The 20,785-nt window shown below is 36.6% G+C and overlaps 1 protein-coding gene across 1 annotated transcript in view; it reads left to right on the top strand.

Annotated features, from left to right (window-relative positions):
* ARAP2 (ArfGAP with RhoGAP domain, ankyrin repeat and PH domain 2) overlaps positions 1–20,785 on the top strand; it is a 138,273-nt gene that overhangs the window by 106,046 nt on the left and 11,442 nt on the right. Inside the window, exons 27-31 of the mRNA XM_065836791.2 lie at positions 3,316–3,444; positions 7,374–7,513; positions 13,033–13,115; positions 14,611–14,646; positions 15,130–15,193. Of these exons, the coding sequence (XP_065692863.1) occupies positions 3,316–3,444; positions 7,374–7,513; positions 13,033–13,115; positions 14,611–14,646; positions 15,130–15,193 (452 nt within the window). The remainder of the gene's footprint in view (positions 1–3,315; positions 3,445–7,373; positions 7,514–13,032; positions 13,116–14,610; positions 14,647–15,129; positions 15,194–20,785) is intronic.

Genomic DNA, 20,785 nt, shown 5'->3' with positions numbered 1-20,785 from the left:
GAGAATGGAAGTGCATTTTCCCTTTTGACTTAAAATGAATGATCCCGCTCCCTCTTTGCATCTTGCAGGTTTGTGTTGATGCTGTGTAGAGTTGTAACACAGAGGACCTTTCCAGATTCACAGATGTGTGTGTCAACTGGCAATGAAAGCTAGTATCTGTTATCTTTAGAAGAGTCCTGATAACTCCTACAAGTACTCTAAAAATCCTGTCTTTTGAATGAGCAATGGAAACAATTGAAGACAGAATTTTACCTTCTTAAGCTTGATATATAACACTGCCAGGCAAAAGAAGACTAAACTAGATATAACCAAGAGAACATGCAAATAAATACAAAAGATAAGCCCCACAGCAGCTCCTTGAGGTATTTGAGTGCAACATGTAGTATTTTAGTGTGGGCTAGAAATGTTGTCTGAGCTAATGACTGTGGAAGATTGGCAAAATTAAGCTTAGATTGAGACACTATAGGCCCTGTCTGATACAATAAATACTGACAAGGAATTAGAGTGTATCCCATTGAAACAAGAGTTTACAACACAAAGTAGAAATGGTGTATCAGTGTCTTAAAACCAAAACAAACAAGCAAAAAACAAACTAAATAAAGTCCTAATCGGCACCTGGCTCCTGTCAGTAGAGATTATGATGATAAAATGTGTACTTCATGGGCCCCTTTCTGGAAGAATCTGTGCATCAGAACAGGTGAACTGAGTTAATAGTGTTGAAAAATAAAAATATACATGTAGTAAGAGGCATTTACTCAGGAAGACTCCTGTGGTGCTATGGCTAAATCTCAAAGATTTTTCAAAAGGCTGAAACACAGAAAAAAAACAGAGAAAAATAGTCCTTTGCAGTCTTTTGTTCAAATTTTACACTAAAGAACTAAAAAATTTCTTGAGTCTTTGCTACTTTAAGTTGATCTTACTAGCATCATTTAACAAACATCATTGAACATCACATAACCCAAGGCATTTACAAATAAGTTGAGATTCTGACATGTCATGGCAGAAACAAAGTTTGCTTATTTGTTTCAAAGGTACATTACAGTGTCTTTGTGACAGAAATGAATTTTCTGCTTCTGTTCCTGCCATGGTCTGGTACCTATCCAGTGCATGGTGATATTCAGTTTGTTACACTTGATCCTGAAGTTTTATGAGAGTTATTTTACTTTTTAAGATATACTTCCCTAAAAATGAGCCATGAGGAGGCAAGGAAATTAGAATCTTATATTTCCTAAAAAATAATTTTCTCCTGATAGCTAATGTTTTTTAAGGCGAAAATGGCTGGTTTTGGATATTTACCAGCATGTGATGACCTAAGTAAAAGGGTAATTGGATGTATGTGTTGACTGCTTCCTGTTCAAAATACTGAAATTGCAATATTAAAAATCAACTAAATTATTTGCATATGGAAAACTTGAAATAATTTATAACTTTATCTAGCCTAATGCAAAATGTTCAATACCATATGCTTTTACAAAATAGGGTGCATATCTTTTTTTAGTAATTTCTACTTGATGGATAGTTTGTAAATGAGGTGTGTTGCCAGTAAAATAGCTAATGCATTTCAGCATGATGATTTATGTACCATGCAATCCATTATGACAGATGGTCTTAAATGTAATTATAAATAAAACAGTAGGTGTTTACTCTGTGAGTGCTGGTGTTCTAGGAAGATGTTATGATTTGCTAGTTTTTCCTGCCTTTGATTTGTAAAGTTCTTCTCTTTAAAATTTATTTTTCTCTCTTGTACAAAGGCAACAAGTTGTTTTAACTTTATTGCAACGGACTCTGCAGTTTCCCAAAAGTTGAAAAGTTTTTGAGTTTGACCATTTAAAACAAAAAGGCCAGAAGAACTGGTCTTATGAAGCAGGGATTGAGCTGCTGTCTGCAGAATGGTATTTTTGTCAGGCTGCTTTGCTTTGCTGCTTTGTTTTTGTATCCAAAAAAAAAAGAGGTCATTTTTTTCTGTCCCTTAAGTGTGTTAGTTGTGGCTACCACTTTCTAAAGCTCTGGTGTTCAGGAAAGTATGTTCTGCTAGAGTGTAATGCTGGACAGTCCCAAAGCAGCTGTTGGCATTTCATATTCATCTACCCTAGCAGAAAAGAAAAATGAGATTATGGTGGCATACTTTTCCCTTCAGTACTCAAGAGACACAGGGCCAGACTACCTGACCCAACCGTGACAGTGTCACACAGGTGTGACTTTTCAAGAGCTGTATCCAGCTCTTCTCAAGGCCTGACCTGCAAAAGTTGGTATGCAAATGTGAACTCAAACTTTTGGAAATATCTCTCTTTGGAGATAAAATGACACTTGGGTCCACTGCTCGAAGTTGTAGCCTACAAAGCCAGGTTTGAGGGTTTTGTGGAGGAAGTAGCTCTCTCTATACAGCAGGTTCTTACTGCTGAGCAGGTGAAAGCCTTCAGGTGTGTGTGTGGAGAAAGGATTGAATAGAGAGAGGAACTGTGCAGTTTCCCTCCATCCACGTCAATTTTTTCTGGTATGATACTTCAGGCTGTGCTGCAGTACATGTCACACTTGGATTTCTGCTGGATCTGGTCATGCAGATTTAGGGATTGTTTGCAAGATCTTCCCTTCTTTCATTTGGTATATGAACTGGGGTTTGTATGGAGTACTGGCTGGACTTTCTTATCACTGCAGTTTTTCAATCCTGTGAAAGGGTCTCAGAGTTTCTCTTTTAGGATGGATGATACCTATCAACAAAGTTATGTTTGAGCAACTGAAGTGTTGAAGTGCATGCATACAGTGCAATCATGCCTTCATCTCTTTGGTATTTTAATCTTGCTGTACGCTTGGTGTGATGCTGGAATATAAAGGTGCAAGTCTGGAAATTCCCTGACCGCAGCAACAGGGAGAAGACATAGTAAACCAGCATACTTCTCCCTTCTAGTTAGAGGATTGTAATGAAACCAAGAGTCTGTCTCAGTCTGCTTTGATGATTAATAGACAAATAATCTATGCTAGTTTCCCCTCCCCCATTTTTTCCCCCCTCACTGTAGCTGCTCCAAATTCGTTGGGTTTTGATTGCAGAGAGTTGGTAGCTACGATGATCCATTTTTGTATTGAGCCTAGGCCAGTGAGACCCAGTATATTCATTATCTGTGCAGACCATGCCAAAAAAGGTGTTGCTGCAGAAAGCCAATGAAGTGCCTTATTGTCTTATTTTGAAAGCAGTGTTTTTCTTCTGTAGTTCAATGTAAATGAAACAGTGTTATGTATAAGTATGTGTAATTTCTAAGGGCATCCAATATTTTTTAAAATCTATTTCGTTTTTTTTTTTTCCCCTCTGTCATTTTTCAGAACGTCCTCTGCATTACACAGAAAATGTACTAGAACAAGTTCTTCACTGGAGTTTGCTTCCAGACCCTGGCACTGCATATCTGATAATAAAGAGATTTCTGACAGCAGACATGATAAAACTCTACAATGGTATGTATCTTTTCTGAAATTTAGATAATTTGTGTGCGGACACAAAGATGGCAATTATTTTATAGCTGTTCCTCTGGGGGAAACTGTCACAGAACATCTGAATTATTACTGCTTTATAAAAGTTACTGATTTACCAAGGCTTGTGCTGACTTCCATATTATGTTTATAATTAAATTCCATTACTTTCCTTTGTTTCTCTAATTTATGTTAGAATCTTACCGACTACATCACAATATCCCTGACCATTTTTTTCTGTTACCTCAGAGCTTTATGCCATAAGCACTATTTCCTTTTTTCCTTCAGAGACTTCCATGGCATTTGAAATAATATTGATTCAATAGTGAGTCTGATAGAATAATTCTATTGCTCTCGTTTCATCCTGGCAACTTGTTCTTTTCTTCCCTGTCAGTGCAACTTTTGCCATGTTCTTCATACATAGTATATTCTCCTTTTTCATTATTATTATACTTATTCTAATTTTGTCCATTTTAAATTATTTTTTCATTAATAGATGTAAATTTTTTCTTGTATAGAAGTCAACTTTATTTCGAAGGAGAAAAAATTTTAGTTGATTTGTACTGATAAGTTTCAGTACATTCATGGTTAGTTTTCCACTTTCCACCAGATCTTTATTTGTTCTCTCTTGACAATGTATTCCATAGCTTTTTATACTTGTTGCAGGAGCACTGTTTCAAGTGCTGTTCAGAAGGGCAAGGTGTGCATTATATTGTGGTGTAAGAGATACTCAGTATAGCTTAGTTCTATTTCAAGACCCTTTTTCTTCTTATCTGAAAATTTCCAACATTAAAGTTTTATTTGTTAGAAAAATAGGAGAGAATAGATTCGCTATGAAGTGTGTGTATATAGGTCCTTGAAATTTTATCAGTAAAGAGTTGTATAATTTGAGTGGGAAGTATTGATTTCTGAGAACAGGGGCTATTAGTCAGAGATATTTGAAACACAATCTTCTAAACCATAGGTAGATCAATCCTGAATGGATTAAGTGCATATAGTTCCTCGTAGTTGCAAAGTTCTGGAAAGTTTTGCAAGTGTTGTAAAGTTTGTATCTGAAAAATAATTCTGATTAGGACACAGTTATTTTAGATTTATGTTATGGAATACTAGCTTCTAAATAATATAGAATATCATCAATTTAGAAGATTATTATTTTTCTTTCTTCAGGTTTTTCTAAGATATTTTGGAGTATCAAGTGTATGATAGATTTGCTGTGGTGGGAAGGCTGTGAGGTTTAGAACAAGTTTTTGCAATATTGAGAACTATGTGCAGAAATTCAAAACTTTCCATTTTGGTACAGATGTGGAAGAATCATGCTGCTTTCATTTGGTATGGTTAAAAACAAAAACAAACAAAACAACACCACCACTTGTGATTGTGTGGATAAGGACTGGTATTCTATTCTGAATATGAAATAAATCTTTTTAATGGCAAAGGAATATGTTAAAACTTTTTTTTTAAATTGTGCGTGTATATTTGCACTTATAACTGAGGCAATCCAAGTAACTTCTGATTTTAATTTTTGAAATGTATTGATTCTGACTTTAGATTCTATCTTAAACTCTAATAAAAATACTGGGAAATTTTCTTTTGAGATTTTCCTTTCATGGCTAGCATGCTGATGAGAAAATAGTTGGGTTTATTTGATGAAATCAAAGAAGTTTATTATCTTTTCAATTTCTGTTATATTTTGAAATGTTTTTTATAACTTCACTTTGTACTAAGATATAAAGCAAGAAGGAATTAGATTTGCAATTTTTAATTATCTTCCTTTTGTGAATAATTAGGGTTACTAAAAGGAATAATTTAATTATGACTCTTTAAATGGCTTGTTTTCAACAAATATGAAAGATGGGACTGAGATACAGTTTTTCAAGTTAGTCTCAAAGTCTCTCTACACTGTACCAATGATAGTAGAATCTGATTCTGAGTTTTTAAATATAACCTGTCTTTTTAAAATTTATTTTAATATTTATTTGCGTAATTGGATGTTTGAGACTGGATATCAGTGATGTACTTTTTGTGCATGCACAGCCATGCACCTTGCATCTAATGCACTAATGCATTTTTCACTATATTAAAATGTTGGGGCCGTTCCTACATAGTCATGTGTTGATGTCATGTTTTGACTGGCAACTGAGCACCACACAGCCGCTCACTCACTCTTGGTGGGATGAGGGAGAGAATCAGAAGGGTAAAAGTGAGAAAACATGTGGGTTGAGATAAAGGCAATTTAATAAGTAAAGCAAAAGCTGCGCATGCAACCCAAGCAAGGGATTCATTCACTACTTCCCGTGGGCAGGCAGGTGTTCAGCCATCTCCAGGAAAGCCCGGCTCCATCAACAGTTACTTCGGAAGACAAAATAACATCACTCCAAACATCCCCTCGTTCCTTCTTCTTCCCGCACTTTATATGCTGACCATGACATCATATGGCACAGAATATTCCTTTGGTCAGTTGAAGTCAACTGTCCCAGCTGTATCTCCTCCCAACCTTTTGTGCACTCCGTGCCTTCTCGTTGGCAGGCCATTATGAGAAGCTGAAAATTGCTTGACTGCTCTGTTAGGCCCCACTGTATCATACTGCTTTGTAACAGCTAAAACATCAGTGTATTATCGACATTTTTCTCATACTAAATCCAAAACACAGCACTATACCAGTTACTAGGAAGAAAATTAACTCTACCCCAGCTGAAACCAGGACAGTGGAATAACTGTCTACAAGTTCTTTAAAAAAAAGAACAAGTAATAATGAAATACAGGTAGCTGCAAAACGGAACCACGCAATATACCTTGAATTTTATGGTCATTAGTGATGTTTCATGCAAGTTCTTAATTATTCCTTGTCACCTCTCATACTTACTTTGTGCATGTCATAGAGTACTTGAAGATATTGACTGTTCATTTAGCAGAATGTATGAAGATTGACAAAATATGTAATTTTGATTAGTACGTGTTACAGAAAATGTCACTTCCAAAGCATGACTATTTGTGTAGTTAGCTGTGTCTGTGTAAAACCACTCTTCACACATTAAAAAATTAGGCAAAAAATCAAAGTTGGTCTTTTCTGTATTCCTGTCTTTCCTGATCAAATTAAAGTGTAATTTATGTTAAATTTTAGTGTTGATTTATTTTAAACATTTTAGCTTTATTTCTTGAGATTATATTGTGTGCTGCTTCTTAATAATAGATTTTTGTATCAGATGCTGAAGTCCTAAGTGAATTCGATGCTCTTTTGTAAAGACTTTGTATGATGCAAGTTGGATTTTTTTTTTTTTCTTTTATTGGTCATTGGTTTGTTAAAGTACTGTTTTGGTTTGAGTTATATGCAGGAGTCGTATTAGCATGGTAATTACTGTAATTAGTGATCAGAAGTTTTTGGTATTTGAAAGTCGACTTGCTGGGAAAAGCTGCTAAACTCGTTAAAAAAAATATACCTATATTGGGCAAAATACCAAATAAATATGTATTTCTGTGTACATTTTGACTGAAAAAATCATGATAAAATCAGATCTTTATGAAAGTATCCATGTCATGCTTTTGGACTTAACTGCACATTCTATTCTGAAAAGATTCCTTTAAAGTGTTTTGGTGGATTCTTTCCATGTTATCTTAGAAGTGAAACAGAGAAGACCTCTTTCCCCCCCAGTAGTTGAAGTCATAATGGTGTCAATATTTAAGAATACCTGTCTTATTAATATATAATATATATTAACATATAATATGCATTTAGCTATGGTACTTTATATATTCTGTATAATTAATTTCATTTTCTCTCTATGTAAGATAATAACAGATCAGAGGAATTGTAATTTTAATCTTTTGATAAACAGTACTACTAGAGGCACTTACAAACTAGCAGCTTCCATTGTTCTAAAATCTTCTAACAAAATGCTTTTTTATTTTCTTGATAGAGAAAAATGAGAAAGGTAGTGTGAAAGCAGGCAATCTGAAGTACAAAGAAGAACCATCAAAACTGCTGTCTGGAAACAAATTTCAAGAGCGTTATTTTGTGTTACGGGAAGGAAACTTGCTTCTTTTTAAAGATATGAAGGTACAACAGACAAACTCTTCACCAAACGATTAAGCACTTGCTTAAGCTTTTTTTTTTTTTGTACAAAAAAGAGAAGAAAGGCAAACAAATCAACATTTCTGATATTAAATGGGAACTTTGAGAGTCTTTTTAGCTATTATAATTATGCATTATTAGAAGCTTTAAAAAATAAAAATAAACCTATATTTAGGAATGCACACAGCTTAGGCTGTGACTGAGTTTTTTGGAAACCTATTGTAGAGAGCAGTACTAGAAGTAATATAGAACTTAAATGAGCTGCGTGCTGTTTTTCTTCTTGGTATCTCATACAAAGCCTTTAGAAACTACAAGCAGTAGGATTCTTATACCTACAAGTGTCATGACAGAAGAGATTATAGGAAGCAATAACTCTCAATACAGTATCAAAATCTTCTCCTGCTTACCAACAGTTTTCAGATGTATTCTGAGTCCTCTGAAAACTAGTATTTGATAATTAGATACACCTCACAATGACAAAGAAGCAAATTTTAGCATGCTTTAAAGCGTGGAGGGTTTGATTTTAGATATTTTATGAGAGTTTTCTTTAAAAAGTGTATTTGGGTATATGCAGCTTGTATCAAAGTATGAAACTAATATACATTGTGAACTATGTTTTCATTTAGATTTTATAAATTCTGGTTTTTGGTTTGTGGTGGGTTTTTTTTTGTTCGGTTTTGGTTTGTGGCTTTTTGTTTGCTTGTTTGCTTTTTTTTTTACAAAAAAAAAAAAAAAAAGTCTTAAAGCATTTTTATTGTTGCTGACTGCTGGTTTTGCCCATGCAGTTAATACAGGGGTTTACTTACTGACCTTCATAAACTACTTTTTCATAAACAGATCCATTGCTCAAGTAAGCTAATGCAAAAAGAAATATTGTATTTTCTTGTGATACTGTGGATATAATCTTAATTAGAATGACCCCAGAATGTCAAAAATAGTGTCTCATAATGCAGTGCTAAAACTCAAATTGGCACATATGGGAGAATAAATTAATATGCCCATAAAACCTTAACTAGTATCTTGGGAAGAGTTTATGATAGGATTGTTGTACTACTTTCCAATCTGCTTTTTTTAGCCATTCTGATTTATAAAACATTAAATTCCCAACTCAAGTGGAGTTTTGAACAGTGTTATTTTTAAATGGCTTTACATTTTTTTTTAAATGCAAATGGAAATACTATTCTGACAAAATAGTCTATATCAGTTTTTGTTTCCTTTTGAGATGTTTGTCTGCCACTAATAATCTTGGTTTAATTTTAGTCATATTTAGAAATGAGTAGTAGGAAAGCTTGACATTGCAGATGGGAAGTTGTATTTAATAAGACTGCCTGTACTAATTAATTTATATATTCTCATTAACAGCAAATTAAGTTTGTATGTGCAGGTGGAGATACATTCTGTTAAGGGTTTTTCTCATTCAGGAGAGATTATCATGGAAACTTTTCACTTTTTAAATATTGTATGTTAAATTACAACGTTGTGCTAGTTGACTGAAATAGCATACTGCTTTAATATACTGTTGTTAAGAGACAAGCTCACGTAGAGACAAATGTCTTCCTTAAAGTGCATTTTTGTGAGAAATATACTGTTGTTTAACTAAATAGTGTGTTTTGTAGGGGTGTTTTTTTTCATCCTGGCAGTACTGCTGTTTTGAGCGAGAAGTTACACAAGAAGACAAATGATACAACTGTTGTGTGGTGTTTTGGTTTTGTTTTTTTAAATGTTTATGGCTTCTCAGTTTCTGTCTCTTTTTCCCCACATTGGAGTGTTAGATATTAAAAGCTGTAGAGGGAGAAACTGAGAATCCAGGATCTTATGAAGTATCTTTATGTACTAGGATTATAAGATTTGTTTAATAATTTGGTTTTGGGTTTGCTTGTTTTGGGTTTTTTTTTTGGTTTTGTGTTGGGTTTTTTTTGTTTTTTCCTAAATAGGAAGCTAAACCACTTGACATGAAATTACTAAAGCCGTGTGATTGTGTTCTGTAGTACAATAGCATACATGAGAACTTCATTGTTTCCTTTCAGTATTTCGTACTCCAGGCGTGTTTAGTTTTCATACCTAGTATGGATATTGTAGATTGGCTAAAGGTAGTTTATTCAAGAAGGAACAAGGAAGGAAGGAACTTCTGATCAGTAGCTCAACTTGCTGTTCACAGCAGGGCTGGCAACTGAGGTCAGAACAGCTTGCTCAGGGCTTGGTACAGATAAGTCTTGAAAATCCCCAAGAGTGGAGGTTGCACAAACTCTCTGGACAGCCTGTTGCAATACCTGACTGTCCTCATGGGAAAAAATTTCTCCTCATATGTAGTCATCTTCTGATGATGTGAAGAGCCTCACTTGGTTTTTTTGATAGCTTGCTATAGGTGCTGGGAGGCTGCTGTTTGGTCAGCCTCTCCTCACAGGGCAAGTGTTGCAACCCCAGGCAGTTTGGTAGGCTGCTGCTTAACTTGCTCCAGAGTTTTTTCTTTTGGGGGTGCAAAACTAGGATACAGGACTGCAGGTGCAGTCTCACAAGTGCTGAGGAGAGGGGTAAAATCACTCTCCTCAGCCTATCAACTGTGTTTCTGCTAACACAGCCCAGGAGACCTTCTTGGCTGCTAAGGCACACTGCTGGCTTTTGCCCAGCTTGCTATCTTACCAGAAACCTTAAGTCCTTCTCAGCAGACCTGCTCTCCAGTCTGTGTCACTGGAGGATTTTTTTCCTTCCCCAGTGCAGAACTTGGTATTTGTCATTGCTGAATTTTGTAAGATTCCTGTTGGCCCATTTCTTTGTCCTGTATAGGACCCTCTGGAACTCAGCCATACCACCAAGCATACTGATGGGTCCTCTGGGTTGTTGTGCAAACCTGATGCTTGACTTCTCCAGGTCATTGACGAAGATGTTAAAAAGGACAGGTCCCAGGACCGACCCCTGCAGTACTTCCCTTGTCATAGGTCCACAGTTGGAGTATATCTGATTAACTGTCACCCTCTGAGTCTGATGTCCACCCATGCAGACTGTAACATCCCGACTTGGGTAGGAGAATATTGTGGGAGACAGTGTGAGAAGCCTGGATAAAGTTGAGGTAAATTACATCCACTATTTCCCAGCATCCCCAAGTCCAGTCATTTTATTGCAGGAATCAATCATGTTGGTCATGCTGTGTGTTCTCCAGTAGCACCTTCTCTTCCACATGCTCAGAAACATGCTCCAGAAAACTCATTCCAGGATGATTGATGATGAGGGTGGATGCAATGTTTTCCTTTTTCCAGTTACCAGCAGTTGCCCCTGGTCTCTGACATTCCTGAGATGGCACAGAGCAGCCTTTCAAGAATGTCAGCCAGTACACTCAGAACCCTTGGATGCAGTCTGTCTGATCCAATGGACTTGCATGACAAATTCTCTCAAGTCTTTCCTGATTCTGTCCAGTGCTCCTCTGGTACAGTTGTCATTCTCCTTCTTGAACCCTGTATGTAAGTGTAGAGGCCTAGGAGACTTTGCTGGTGTGAAGACTGATGCAAAAAAGACATTAAATTACCTTAGCCTTACCTGTGTCTGCTGTTGCTAATTCACTCTCCCTGTTCAGTATTGGGTCTACGTTTTCCTTGTTCATCCTTTTATTACTGATGTACCAGTGTGGAAACTCTTCCTGTTGCCCTTAATGTCAGTAGCAGATCAAAATTCTAAATGAGCTTTGGCTTTCCTAACACCATGTCTACATGTCCTGGGCAGTTTCTCAATTTCTTCCTTCACAGTCTCTCCCTGCTTCCACCTGCTGTATAAAGGCTTTGTACACATTGGAGCTCCACCATGAGCTACCTGTTTAACTGGGCTTGTCTCTTGATAAATCTACTTGTTTTCCTGACTGTAGGGATGAACTGTTCTTGTTCTTGGAAAATGCTGTCCTTAAAGACTTACCAGCTTTCCTTAGCTCCTTCATACTTCAGAGTTGCATCTTCCCATGGATACACACCTATCAGTTCCTTGAAAAAGCCAGATATTGCTCTTCTAATCTCTGTGGTCTTCTGTTGTCTGCTAACTTGTCATCTTTTTCACCCTCAAGGTCTTGAGCTTTATTATTTCATGGTAACTATGGCCAATACTGCACATTGTCACATCCCTGACTATTTCTTCCTTGCCTGTGAATAGCAGATTCAGCCGTGCGTTGCCCCTTGTTGGCCTCTCCAGTGTCAGGAATTTATCCCTGACACCTTCCAAAGACCAGCTGGATTGCTAGTGTCCCACTGTGTTGCCCTTCCAGAAGATACCAGGGAGAGCAAATCCCTGCTTTCTCCATCCCCTGCTCCAAAGAGCCAGAATCTATTATCCAGAGACTTCATTGGGTTGTTTAAAGGCTTCATCTGCTTTTTTTTCATCCTGATTGAGTGGGCTGAAGCAAATGGGTGGGGATCTCTGTTAGACCAGTGGCCAGGTTGCAGAATGCTGGTCCAAAGGACACCAAGTTCAGTCTCCACCACCACCTTAGGACCTGGGAGTCCTGGTATACAAGTTAACCATGCCAGCAACGTGCCCTTGTGGCCAAGAAGGCCAACGGTATCCTGAGGTGCATTAGAAAGAACGTTGCCAGCAGGTCAAAAAAGGTCATCCTTCTCCTCTGCGCTAGTGAGACCATGTCTGCAGTACTGCGTCCTATTCTAGGCTCCCCAGTTCAAGAAAGACAAGGAACTACTGTAGAGAGTCTAGCAAAGAGCTATGAAGATGACTAAGGGACTGAAGCATCTTTCTTATAAGAAAAGGCTGAGAGAGCCTGTTTAGCCTGGAGAAGGTTGAGAGGGTATCTTATCAATGCTTATAAATATCTGAAAGTTGTGTGTCAAGAGGATGGCACCATACTCTTCAATGGTGCCCAATGATAGGATAAGGGGTAATGGCCACAAATGGAAACACAGGAAGTTCCATCTGAATATGAGGAGAAACTTCTTTTCTTTGAGGGTGCCAGAGCACTGGAACAGGCTACCCAGAGAGGTTCTGGAATCTCCTTCTCTGGAGATAGTAAAAAGCTGCCTGGATGTGTTCTGTGCAACCTGCTCTAGATGTGCATGCTTTAGCAGGTGGCTTGGACTAGATGATCTCCAGAGGTCCCTTCCAACTCCAACTGTTCTCTGATTCTGTGAAATACCATAGTATTGTCCATCCTGCAGAAGAGCTCCTTTAACAGAGGGCAACCCCGCTCCTCGTCTTCCTTGACTGTCTCTCTTGAAGAGCTTGTCTCCTTGTATTATGGCACTCCGGTTTTGTAAATGTTACCACCACATCTTCATTGTTTCAATTATGTTAGAGTTTTGTGCCTTCATGTGGACCTCAAGTTCTTCATTAGTCTGCTTCCTATAGTAGAGATTGTCAGACTTTGTTAATGGAATAGAAAGAGAGAAAAAATGTAATGATCTGTTAGAAAAAAGGGGTGCAGCTCATGAAAGAAGTCTAACTGTAAAGATGGCCATGTGGCATTTTCTCTTTTGCACATTCCTGATACAATAATTAGAATCTTATTTTATTTGCAGGCTAGCAAACCTGAAAAAGTGTTGCCTGTGAATTCCACGAAGCTTTATCTTGGAGTGAAAAAGAAAATGAAGCCACCAACAAAGTAAGAATAGAGAAGAAAATAAGTTAAAACGCTGTGTAGCCAGGTACTTGCAGTATCCTCAAGAAAGGGGAACATAAAACATTGTGGAACAAGGAGAAGTCAAGAAGCCAGTTGAACTATGCTGAATTAAATTACCCTCCATAATATTATTTGTTCTGTTTCTATCTCTTTTTTTGTATTACATGTTAGCTCTTCTCTGCTAGGAAATTACTTTATTGATTGGCTTTTCTTAATCTTAAATGTATTATCTTTGCGGATATGTGTGCTGCTAGCTCACTTAATTTTGTAGTATGTGTCCTGCATTTGATTGGTAGACACACCTTCTTTGCACCAAAAAGAACGAGACAAGAGAAAACCAACTAGTCATGGCCTTTAGTGACAGTCCCTGTTGTTCAGTAAAGGATTTTACTTTCTCTGGAACCTTGCTATTTTGATGTTTCTTCTAGCTGAAGACTACAGTGCCCTTTACAAACATCAGTGACTATGTCTCTGGAAAAGAGTAGTGATAAATGACACCTGTTTTTCTCAGGTGTTTCCAGTACTTGTTTGGTCAAAGCTTTGAGGCACTGAGACAATGTACATAGGATCCTATCCTAAGGGGATTCTAAGTTGACTGTAGCCTTTAAACAGATCTACTTGAACTTTTCCTTTACAGTTGGCACATCAAAACGCCTCAAAAAGGTCTGTAAATCTCAAAGCTTAGTTCTGTTAGAGAAAAAGTTGGTGGTGTCTTGTTTGTTTTTTTTTTGTTTGCTTGTTTTTGTTTTTCTTTGGGTTTTTTTGTTTTGTTTTGTGGGGGGTTTTTTTGTTTGTTTTCTTTTGTGGTGGTTTGTTTGTTTTCTTTTTTTGAGTTAAACACAGAATGAGTAGGACATTAGTCCAGAACAGGCATAAAAAGATTATGTAAATGACTCTTTGCAAATAAGTTATTTTCTTGCCATTTATTTTCAGTCTACTTTCAAAAGCAGATTTTGTAAAGTGTCTTCTGGGTCTCCAGGAGCGTTCGTGTTTCTTTCACCTCAGAAGCTTCATTGTGCACCTACTCCCTTTGTTCTAACAATTTTTAAATCTCCGTAAGCTTGTATGATTCCTTCTGCTTCTAGTGCAAGCCTGCCTCTCTTCCCTCTCTGACTTCCACACTGTAGAGGACTCTTTGCTGGGCACCGTCTTTGCAGTTTTACTTCCCACAGCTTTCAGAAAGTACAGCCACAGCCGAAATGAGGCAAGTAGTCAGCCGTCATCTGCAGGGCTTGGCTGTAACCCTTTGCCCAGAACAGAATGTTCTTTTACCTTGGAATCAACTGTAAGAAAATGAGCAAAATCCATCATCAAACCCACAGTTTCATTCTAGATTTGCAGTAAACATTTAAACTTTGTATTTTTTTATCTTTTTGGTTAAAAGCACTACATGAAAGCAGTGTTTCTCTGTACTTTGAGGAATGTGTCCCTGTCTTGAGTTTCTGGAACTAATTTTTGAAAATTTTATTTGTTTCAGCTGGGGACTCGCATTATTTTCTGAAAAGCACCAGTGGTAGGTAAACGCAAAACACAGCATTGGTTTAACTTCAGTGTCTAATACTTGTTGAAATGTTCAATTTCAAAATAAGAATGTATGACAATTAATGGGCATTATTTTCCTTGCATATTGACTTTTTGCAATGTTTTTCTGAAATAATTAAACAGTCCTAATGCTTTGGTAATCTCTTGGGGTTGTTTCTGTCTCCCTTCTGTGGCTATAAAGCAAACAGTTTTCATAAATTTAGAATGACAGATTTTAAACCTATGCATGTGCTTTAAATAAAGCACATGCCTTCACTTGAAAGTAGGGTAAAGTGATAATTTGAAGTATTTATATTTCCCTGTCTTCTAATGTGAATGTCAATAATAAATATAGACAGCATTCATAAACAAATGTAAGCACTGTTTGAAGTTGTTTAGAGGCCTATTTTTTAATATGTTTTACTGCAACAGGAGATTTTGTTGTTTTCCTTGTTAATTATATATTGCATTCTAGGTATATATGTTGTCATGGACAAGATGCACAGATGGAGTGGATGATCAGCATTTTTACTGCACAGGTACTAATCAGATCAAAGAAATGTAAATTTTACTACTGTTATGAAAATCCCATTAAACAATTATATGTATTTGTTATGGATATGTTATATATAAAGTTGCTATGCCATTGAAGTTTCTGGAATACTCAATGTAATAAAACTGCCAAAAGGTGAGTCTTAGCCTGTGAAGACTATTATTTAAAATGTGATTTCTATGTGAAAACTGAGTGCTTTGAGAGTAAGGGAGAAGAATGTTGTGTTCTGGCATAATTTTTTTTTTTTTTTTTTCCCTGCTGTGTTGTAGAGAAGTTGGTTAAAGAAAGACAACTCATTTCCTTTGCAGTAAGAAACTCTTCTGAGTGAAATTCTGGCCATTGACCTAAGGGTGTGTCTGTGTGCCACAGTGCGTGAATGCTATTTCTTTACTTACTAGTCTGGATGCTGCGTGCAAAGTAGTTGTGAAAGAAAAGCGTCCTGTTTAAAAACATAGTTCATTGTGTTGGATAGGCATTATCCTAAATTAAGTAATCTTCTGTTTGCTACTAGATTGTGAGGAGGGTGTGCATTTGAGTGCCATATAACACATCCTTGCAAATTGAGTTAATATTTACACAGGAGGAAGTAGGAGTAAGAGAGATGGGAAGAATTCAACCTGACAGGAAACTAAAATGTAGTTTCATGTTTTGAAAAGATTTTGTTTGTGTCAGATTTTTCTTGTCTTTCCCATAGTGTTCAAGGAACTTTTGAGAATATCACTGTCAATAAACATCACTAGGTATATTACCTCTGAGTTTTACGTATTGCATAAGGTAGACTAGGCACAAGACTACTGCAATACATACAGGCTTTCTAAAACAGAATCTGACCTTCATGTATTGTAGTGCTAGAAGTCTAATGCATGACTCGTAAGGAAGACTTCCAAATTTTTTTTTTATTTGTTTTCAGCTCCCTTAACTGAAGTAACTATTGCAGTTTCTATGGAAACAGCCACTGGTCCTGGCATACATCTCATGGGCATAACATGAGCAGTGTCACAACAAATAGGCTCAGAGGTTATTGATATAGGCTACTTAGAAATAACTCATGCAAGCCTGGTAACTATTGAAGTCCTTTTGACGTAAAATCACAAGAAGGGTACTCTATTAGGATTCTGATCAGGTAGTGTGGTATGTAGAATGTTCCTCTGACAATCTAAATAAAAAACTGAGAGGTACTGCTCAGTATTCAGGATACTTTTCTAATAAAACATTAAATAATTTAGTGTGCATTAAGAAAAAAATCCTATGAATTAATACTGTTTTCTTAAAAAACTTCATTCCGATGAATAAACAGTACACTGAATTAGCAGTACTAATGAGCTACATTCAGAGGGTTTTTTGATTTTGGTTTTCAGAGGGGTTTTTTGTGGAGTTCATTGTGTTTGTGGTTTTTGTTTTTTATTCTGTGTGTGTTTTTTTGGTCTTTTGTTTGTTTGTTTTTTTTTATCAGCATTCTGGACATCAGTAAATTTGTCAGTCTTTGAACTACATGAGAAATTAAGTGCTAATGATGCAGATTTGCCATTTTTGCAGGGAAGTGATTTAGGGTTCTGCTTACTGCAGAATAGTGTTTAGATTTCTCAAAGAGAAGTACGACTTAAAAGAGTTTGGTGGCAGATTCACTCTGTTATTTACTGCATGGGGGAAATATGCCAAGCCGAATGCTGCTTACTTTCTTTCCAGGTGCCTGTACCTGTTCACAAAGCAAACTTTCAGACATCTTACCGCCCTGGTAACCGTTTGCTTCAGAGTCTGTGCTTTAGAACTCCAGAGGCAAACTTTCTGGCAAGGCCTGATGCCTGTCATGGTGCAAATTTCAGGATTCTTCTCTACTTGCTTCTCTGTTTGCTCTGAAGTCTGTATTTTAGAGCCCCGAAGGCAAACTTTCAGGGGAGGAGTACAATAGTAGGAGCGCTGGCTCAAGCTGGGTACCTGCGCAGAGTATAGAAAACCATGGACTTTTATATCTTTACAGACCATTCATACTGTGATTCAGTCCAATAGCAATATTTGACTTCTTGCTTCTTATTAGATCCTTTTCACTGATCTCATACGTGCCTCTTTGTTTTGTTTAGCTGTGGACATTGTTTATGGTTCATAGCTTTGCAGGTTCTGTTTTGTCTGAATAAATCCTTCTCAGCGAAGTGCAAAGCAGGCCTTATATTGCAAGTGTTCAGCAGAGTTTGTAGTTGCTTTTGGTAAATATGAGCAGAACTTTGCAACTTAAGATTTCAGCAAATCCAGCTTACTAAGTAACATGAAGCAGAGAGTATGTTAAAAATCATTCAACCTTATGCTTCTATATGATTCATTATATTTAGTGTGCATTTACTTAAGCTAAATGATTAATATTAAACTTAAATTGGGCTCATCCACTGACCTGTGAGTAATAAAACCATTGCCATACAGCCTACTTATTTAGCAGAGAGAGCTCAAAGTGGGCTTGCCCAGGCTGTCATATTTACAGAATAAAGTGGTTGACTTGCAGTCAAATTGCGTACAGTAGGAAAAGACTCCCTGCACCCACAACTTATCAGTGTTCAGTGTGCCATTCTGCTTCCTTGTGCATTTCCTAAAAGGAGTTCTTGGCCTGGCTATGGCTCAGGCCATTGCCTCCTCTGGAGCCTGGACCAAATTGCTGCTGGTTTGGCTGGAGGGATCAAGTACATCCACCACAACTGTATTGTTGTTATTACAATCTACTGCTTTAAATACATGCTGAGCCTTGAGAATGCAATGACTCATGTTACTAAAATTTACTGTGAGATCTCCAAGTATTTTGTATCATGCAGCAGCAGACTATTCTTATCACATTATTCCACTTCTGATAAAAAAATGTAAATGTCAACCGAGAATATTTCTAGTTAAATTTTCAAATTGAGGTCGTCTTTAGGGAAGATAGGTTGTCTTTTACCTTATCTGTTATCACAATATTTGAACACCTTTATGTTACAGAGACTGCAGGCTGCACATTTTGTAAGTGGAATAGGTTAGATTACAAACTGAAAAATAATGCAAAGCAGGTTTTGAAGTGTTAAGACATTGACATTTAATGATCCACTGCAATTAGAAGGGGGATAAATCTATGTTACTGTGCTCCTCAGTCCTTGAACACAGTAAGATTTTATTGGTAATTAATTTCAGGAAGATAGTATTACTATTGGGGTGTTTTTTGTTTTTTTTCCCCTCTTTTCTGATAATGCTCATTCCTGTAGTATAAACAGAGCAGAGACTATAAATAGCAAAGAGTAGGTACCACTGTCATCTAGTAACAAGAGTAGTTTTGATACATAAAGTCAAGATAGTCCAGAGGTTATTAATCTTGTACTTCAAGCTGGTAAATGCTAAGGAGGTTTGCAGGGTGCCTATTGTTTCTTTAAGTTCTATGCAAAATCTTCCTCAAAAGTATGGCTGAAAGTTCATTCTGGAATTCTATAATAGTTTTGTACAAAATCACTTAATAGCATCCATAGCATACTGTTGGAAGCAATTAATTGATATGAAGATGGACACAATAATATTCTTCCAGTTCCACTGCCTTTGATCAACTAGAGAGAGGCACATTACATTACCATGAGGTGCAGTTAAGCAGATAGGTCAAAACTATGAATAAATACATTTATTATGTGGCCTAAAATGCTACTAGTATTTCTGATATACTTTCCCAGAATTCTTTTTAAGAAATGCAACAGACACAAAAAGGAAATCAGGCTGCTTAACTGACAGGAACAGTTTCCTTAAGCTTGCTGAGAATTAAGGGAAGCAGTTTCCTTTAGAAGCTGACTTAAAGTTTCTCAGTCCCATTCTAAACTGTATCTGTTTGTTGTATCTTGGTCCACAACAAACTGATTTTGATTGGCAAGACCTGCTCCTTCAGGTAATACCTTCCCGATGTGTCATTGGAAGAAAGTGTTTTTAATGGTCACTGGGGAGAACTCTTACAACAGACTTTAACATCATGACCAAGGGGTCAGCACCATGTGTGAGATTTTTTACTCCATAAAGATATGAATCTATAGAAATACTTTTTCTAAATTTGGAATTGGAGCTTCTGATTTCTAGATTACTATTCTAACCCTATAATTCTATTTTTTTTTTAAATACTAATACTGTTTTTACTTGCAAACCATCTGCAAGTATGATCACAGCTCCACAACTGTGGATTTTTGTATACAGTCTTGAAGAGCCTTCCTGCTTCATGGGTGTGGAAGACTGAATACCATTTAAAAAAATAAAGGACACTGAAGTTTCTGATATCTGTGAAATCTATTACAGATTTGGGCAGTGTCACAGAATTGTTTAGGTTGGAAGGACCTCTGGGGAACATCTAGTCAAATTCCTTTCTTCAAAATAGGGTCACCTAGAGCAGGTTGCTGAGGGCTGTGTCCAGTCAGCTTTGAATAACTGGAGACTCCACAACCTCTGTGGGCAGATCATTCCAATGTTTAACCACTCTCACAGTAAAAAATGTTGTGTTTTTCTTATGTTTTGATGCAAATTTCTTGTTCCTGTTTATTGTAACTGATGCTTCAGATTAGTATCTTGCCAATATTTACATGAAGCATTCTCAGCTTTCATGAGGGTTCCTTTGCAGTTCTGGCTTGCCCGTTTTCCTTTGGAATTGTGCTAATTTCCCTTTGTGCACTCATCTCCAAGCTTTAGAAACTGTTCTTCTGTAGGCCTTGTACATCCTCATTGATTCACAGAATCTCATGTTGAAGCTTTTTTTAGGAAAATCCTTTTCCATTACCTTGTCCTCAGAGCTGTGTTTCTGGTTACCATTAACATCGCCAGAGAATTCTGAGCTACAAGCACATGTACTCAGATTTCTGCATGTGAAATTCTACATGATTTGCTAATGAAAGTTCATTATACACCTCTTACAGAAAGATCTCTTAACGTTTTATTTGAAATATTCAGTTAACGTGGGTGTCGTGTTTTTTTTTTTTTTTCTTCCCTTCTCTTCCCACTTATTTTTTTTTTCACTCAGAGTGAAACTGTACACTTTGGAGTTCTCCCCAAAACTGACCTGTTTCAATAGAGCTAAAGCAAAGACTATTATTGAAGTCAGATCTGCTTATTTATAGATTATGATTTTAGAGCATTCAGAATGTCAAACCATTTCTTTTTTGGATAACACGTGTTGTTATTGTTTGTAAAGCAATTATTTTCTCCTAAATTATTAATATAAATTTTGAAACACTTTTTTTGAAAATTGCAGTAATTCTATTTCAGAAACTTTTGCTGGGACTCCTGGAAGCACACTTATGTGAAATTTTGAAACTGTGACTCAGGTCAATGTGTTTGTCTTGATTTATGATATTTTCTTTTCTTAGAAGATAATTGGAATAATAATATGGAAGGAAGATGGTCAATACATGAAATTGTATAGAGACATTTTGGTTCTGTTCACTCGATAGTGTACAGCACTTAGAAAATATTAATGTAATTTCAAACACCATAGTGTTTTCCCCTCTTCTTCCACAGCAGGAGGGCATAGTGTTGTACAGTAGATAGCTTTTTCTATAAGTTTTACATACTAAAGAATATAATGTATTTATACAATTGAACATCA

Source organism: Patagioenas fasciata, chromosome 4 (genome assembly GCF_037038585.1).
Source record: "Patagioenas fasciata isolate bPatFas1 chromosome 4, bPatFas1.hap1, whole genome shotgun sequence".
Taxonomy (NCBI): domain Eukaryota; kingdom Metazoa; phylum Chordata; class Aves; order Columbiformes; family Columbidae; genus Patagioenas; species Patagioenas fasciata.
This window is presented reverse-complemented; position numbering and strand designations above follow the sequence as displayed.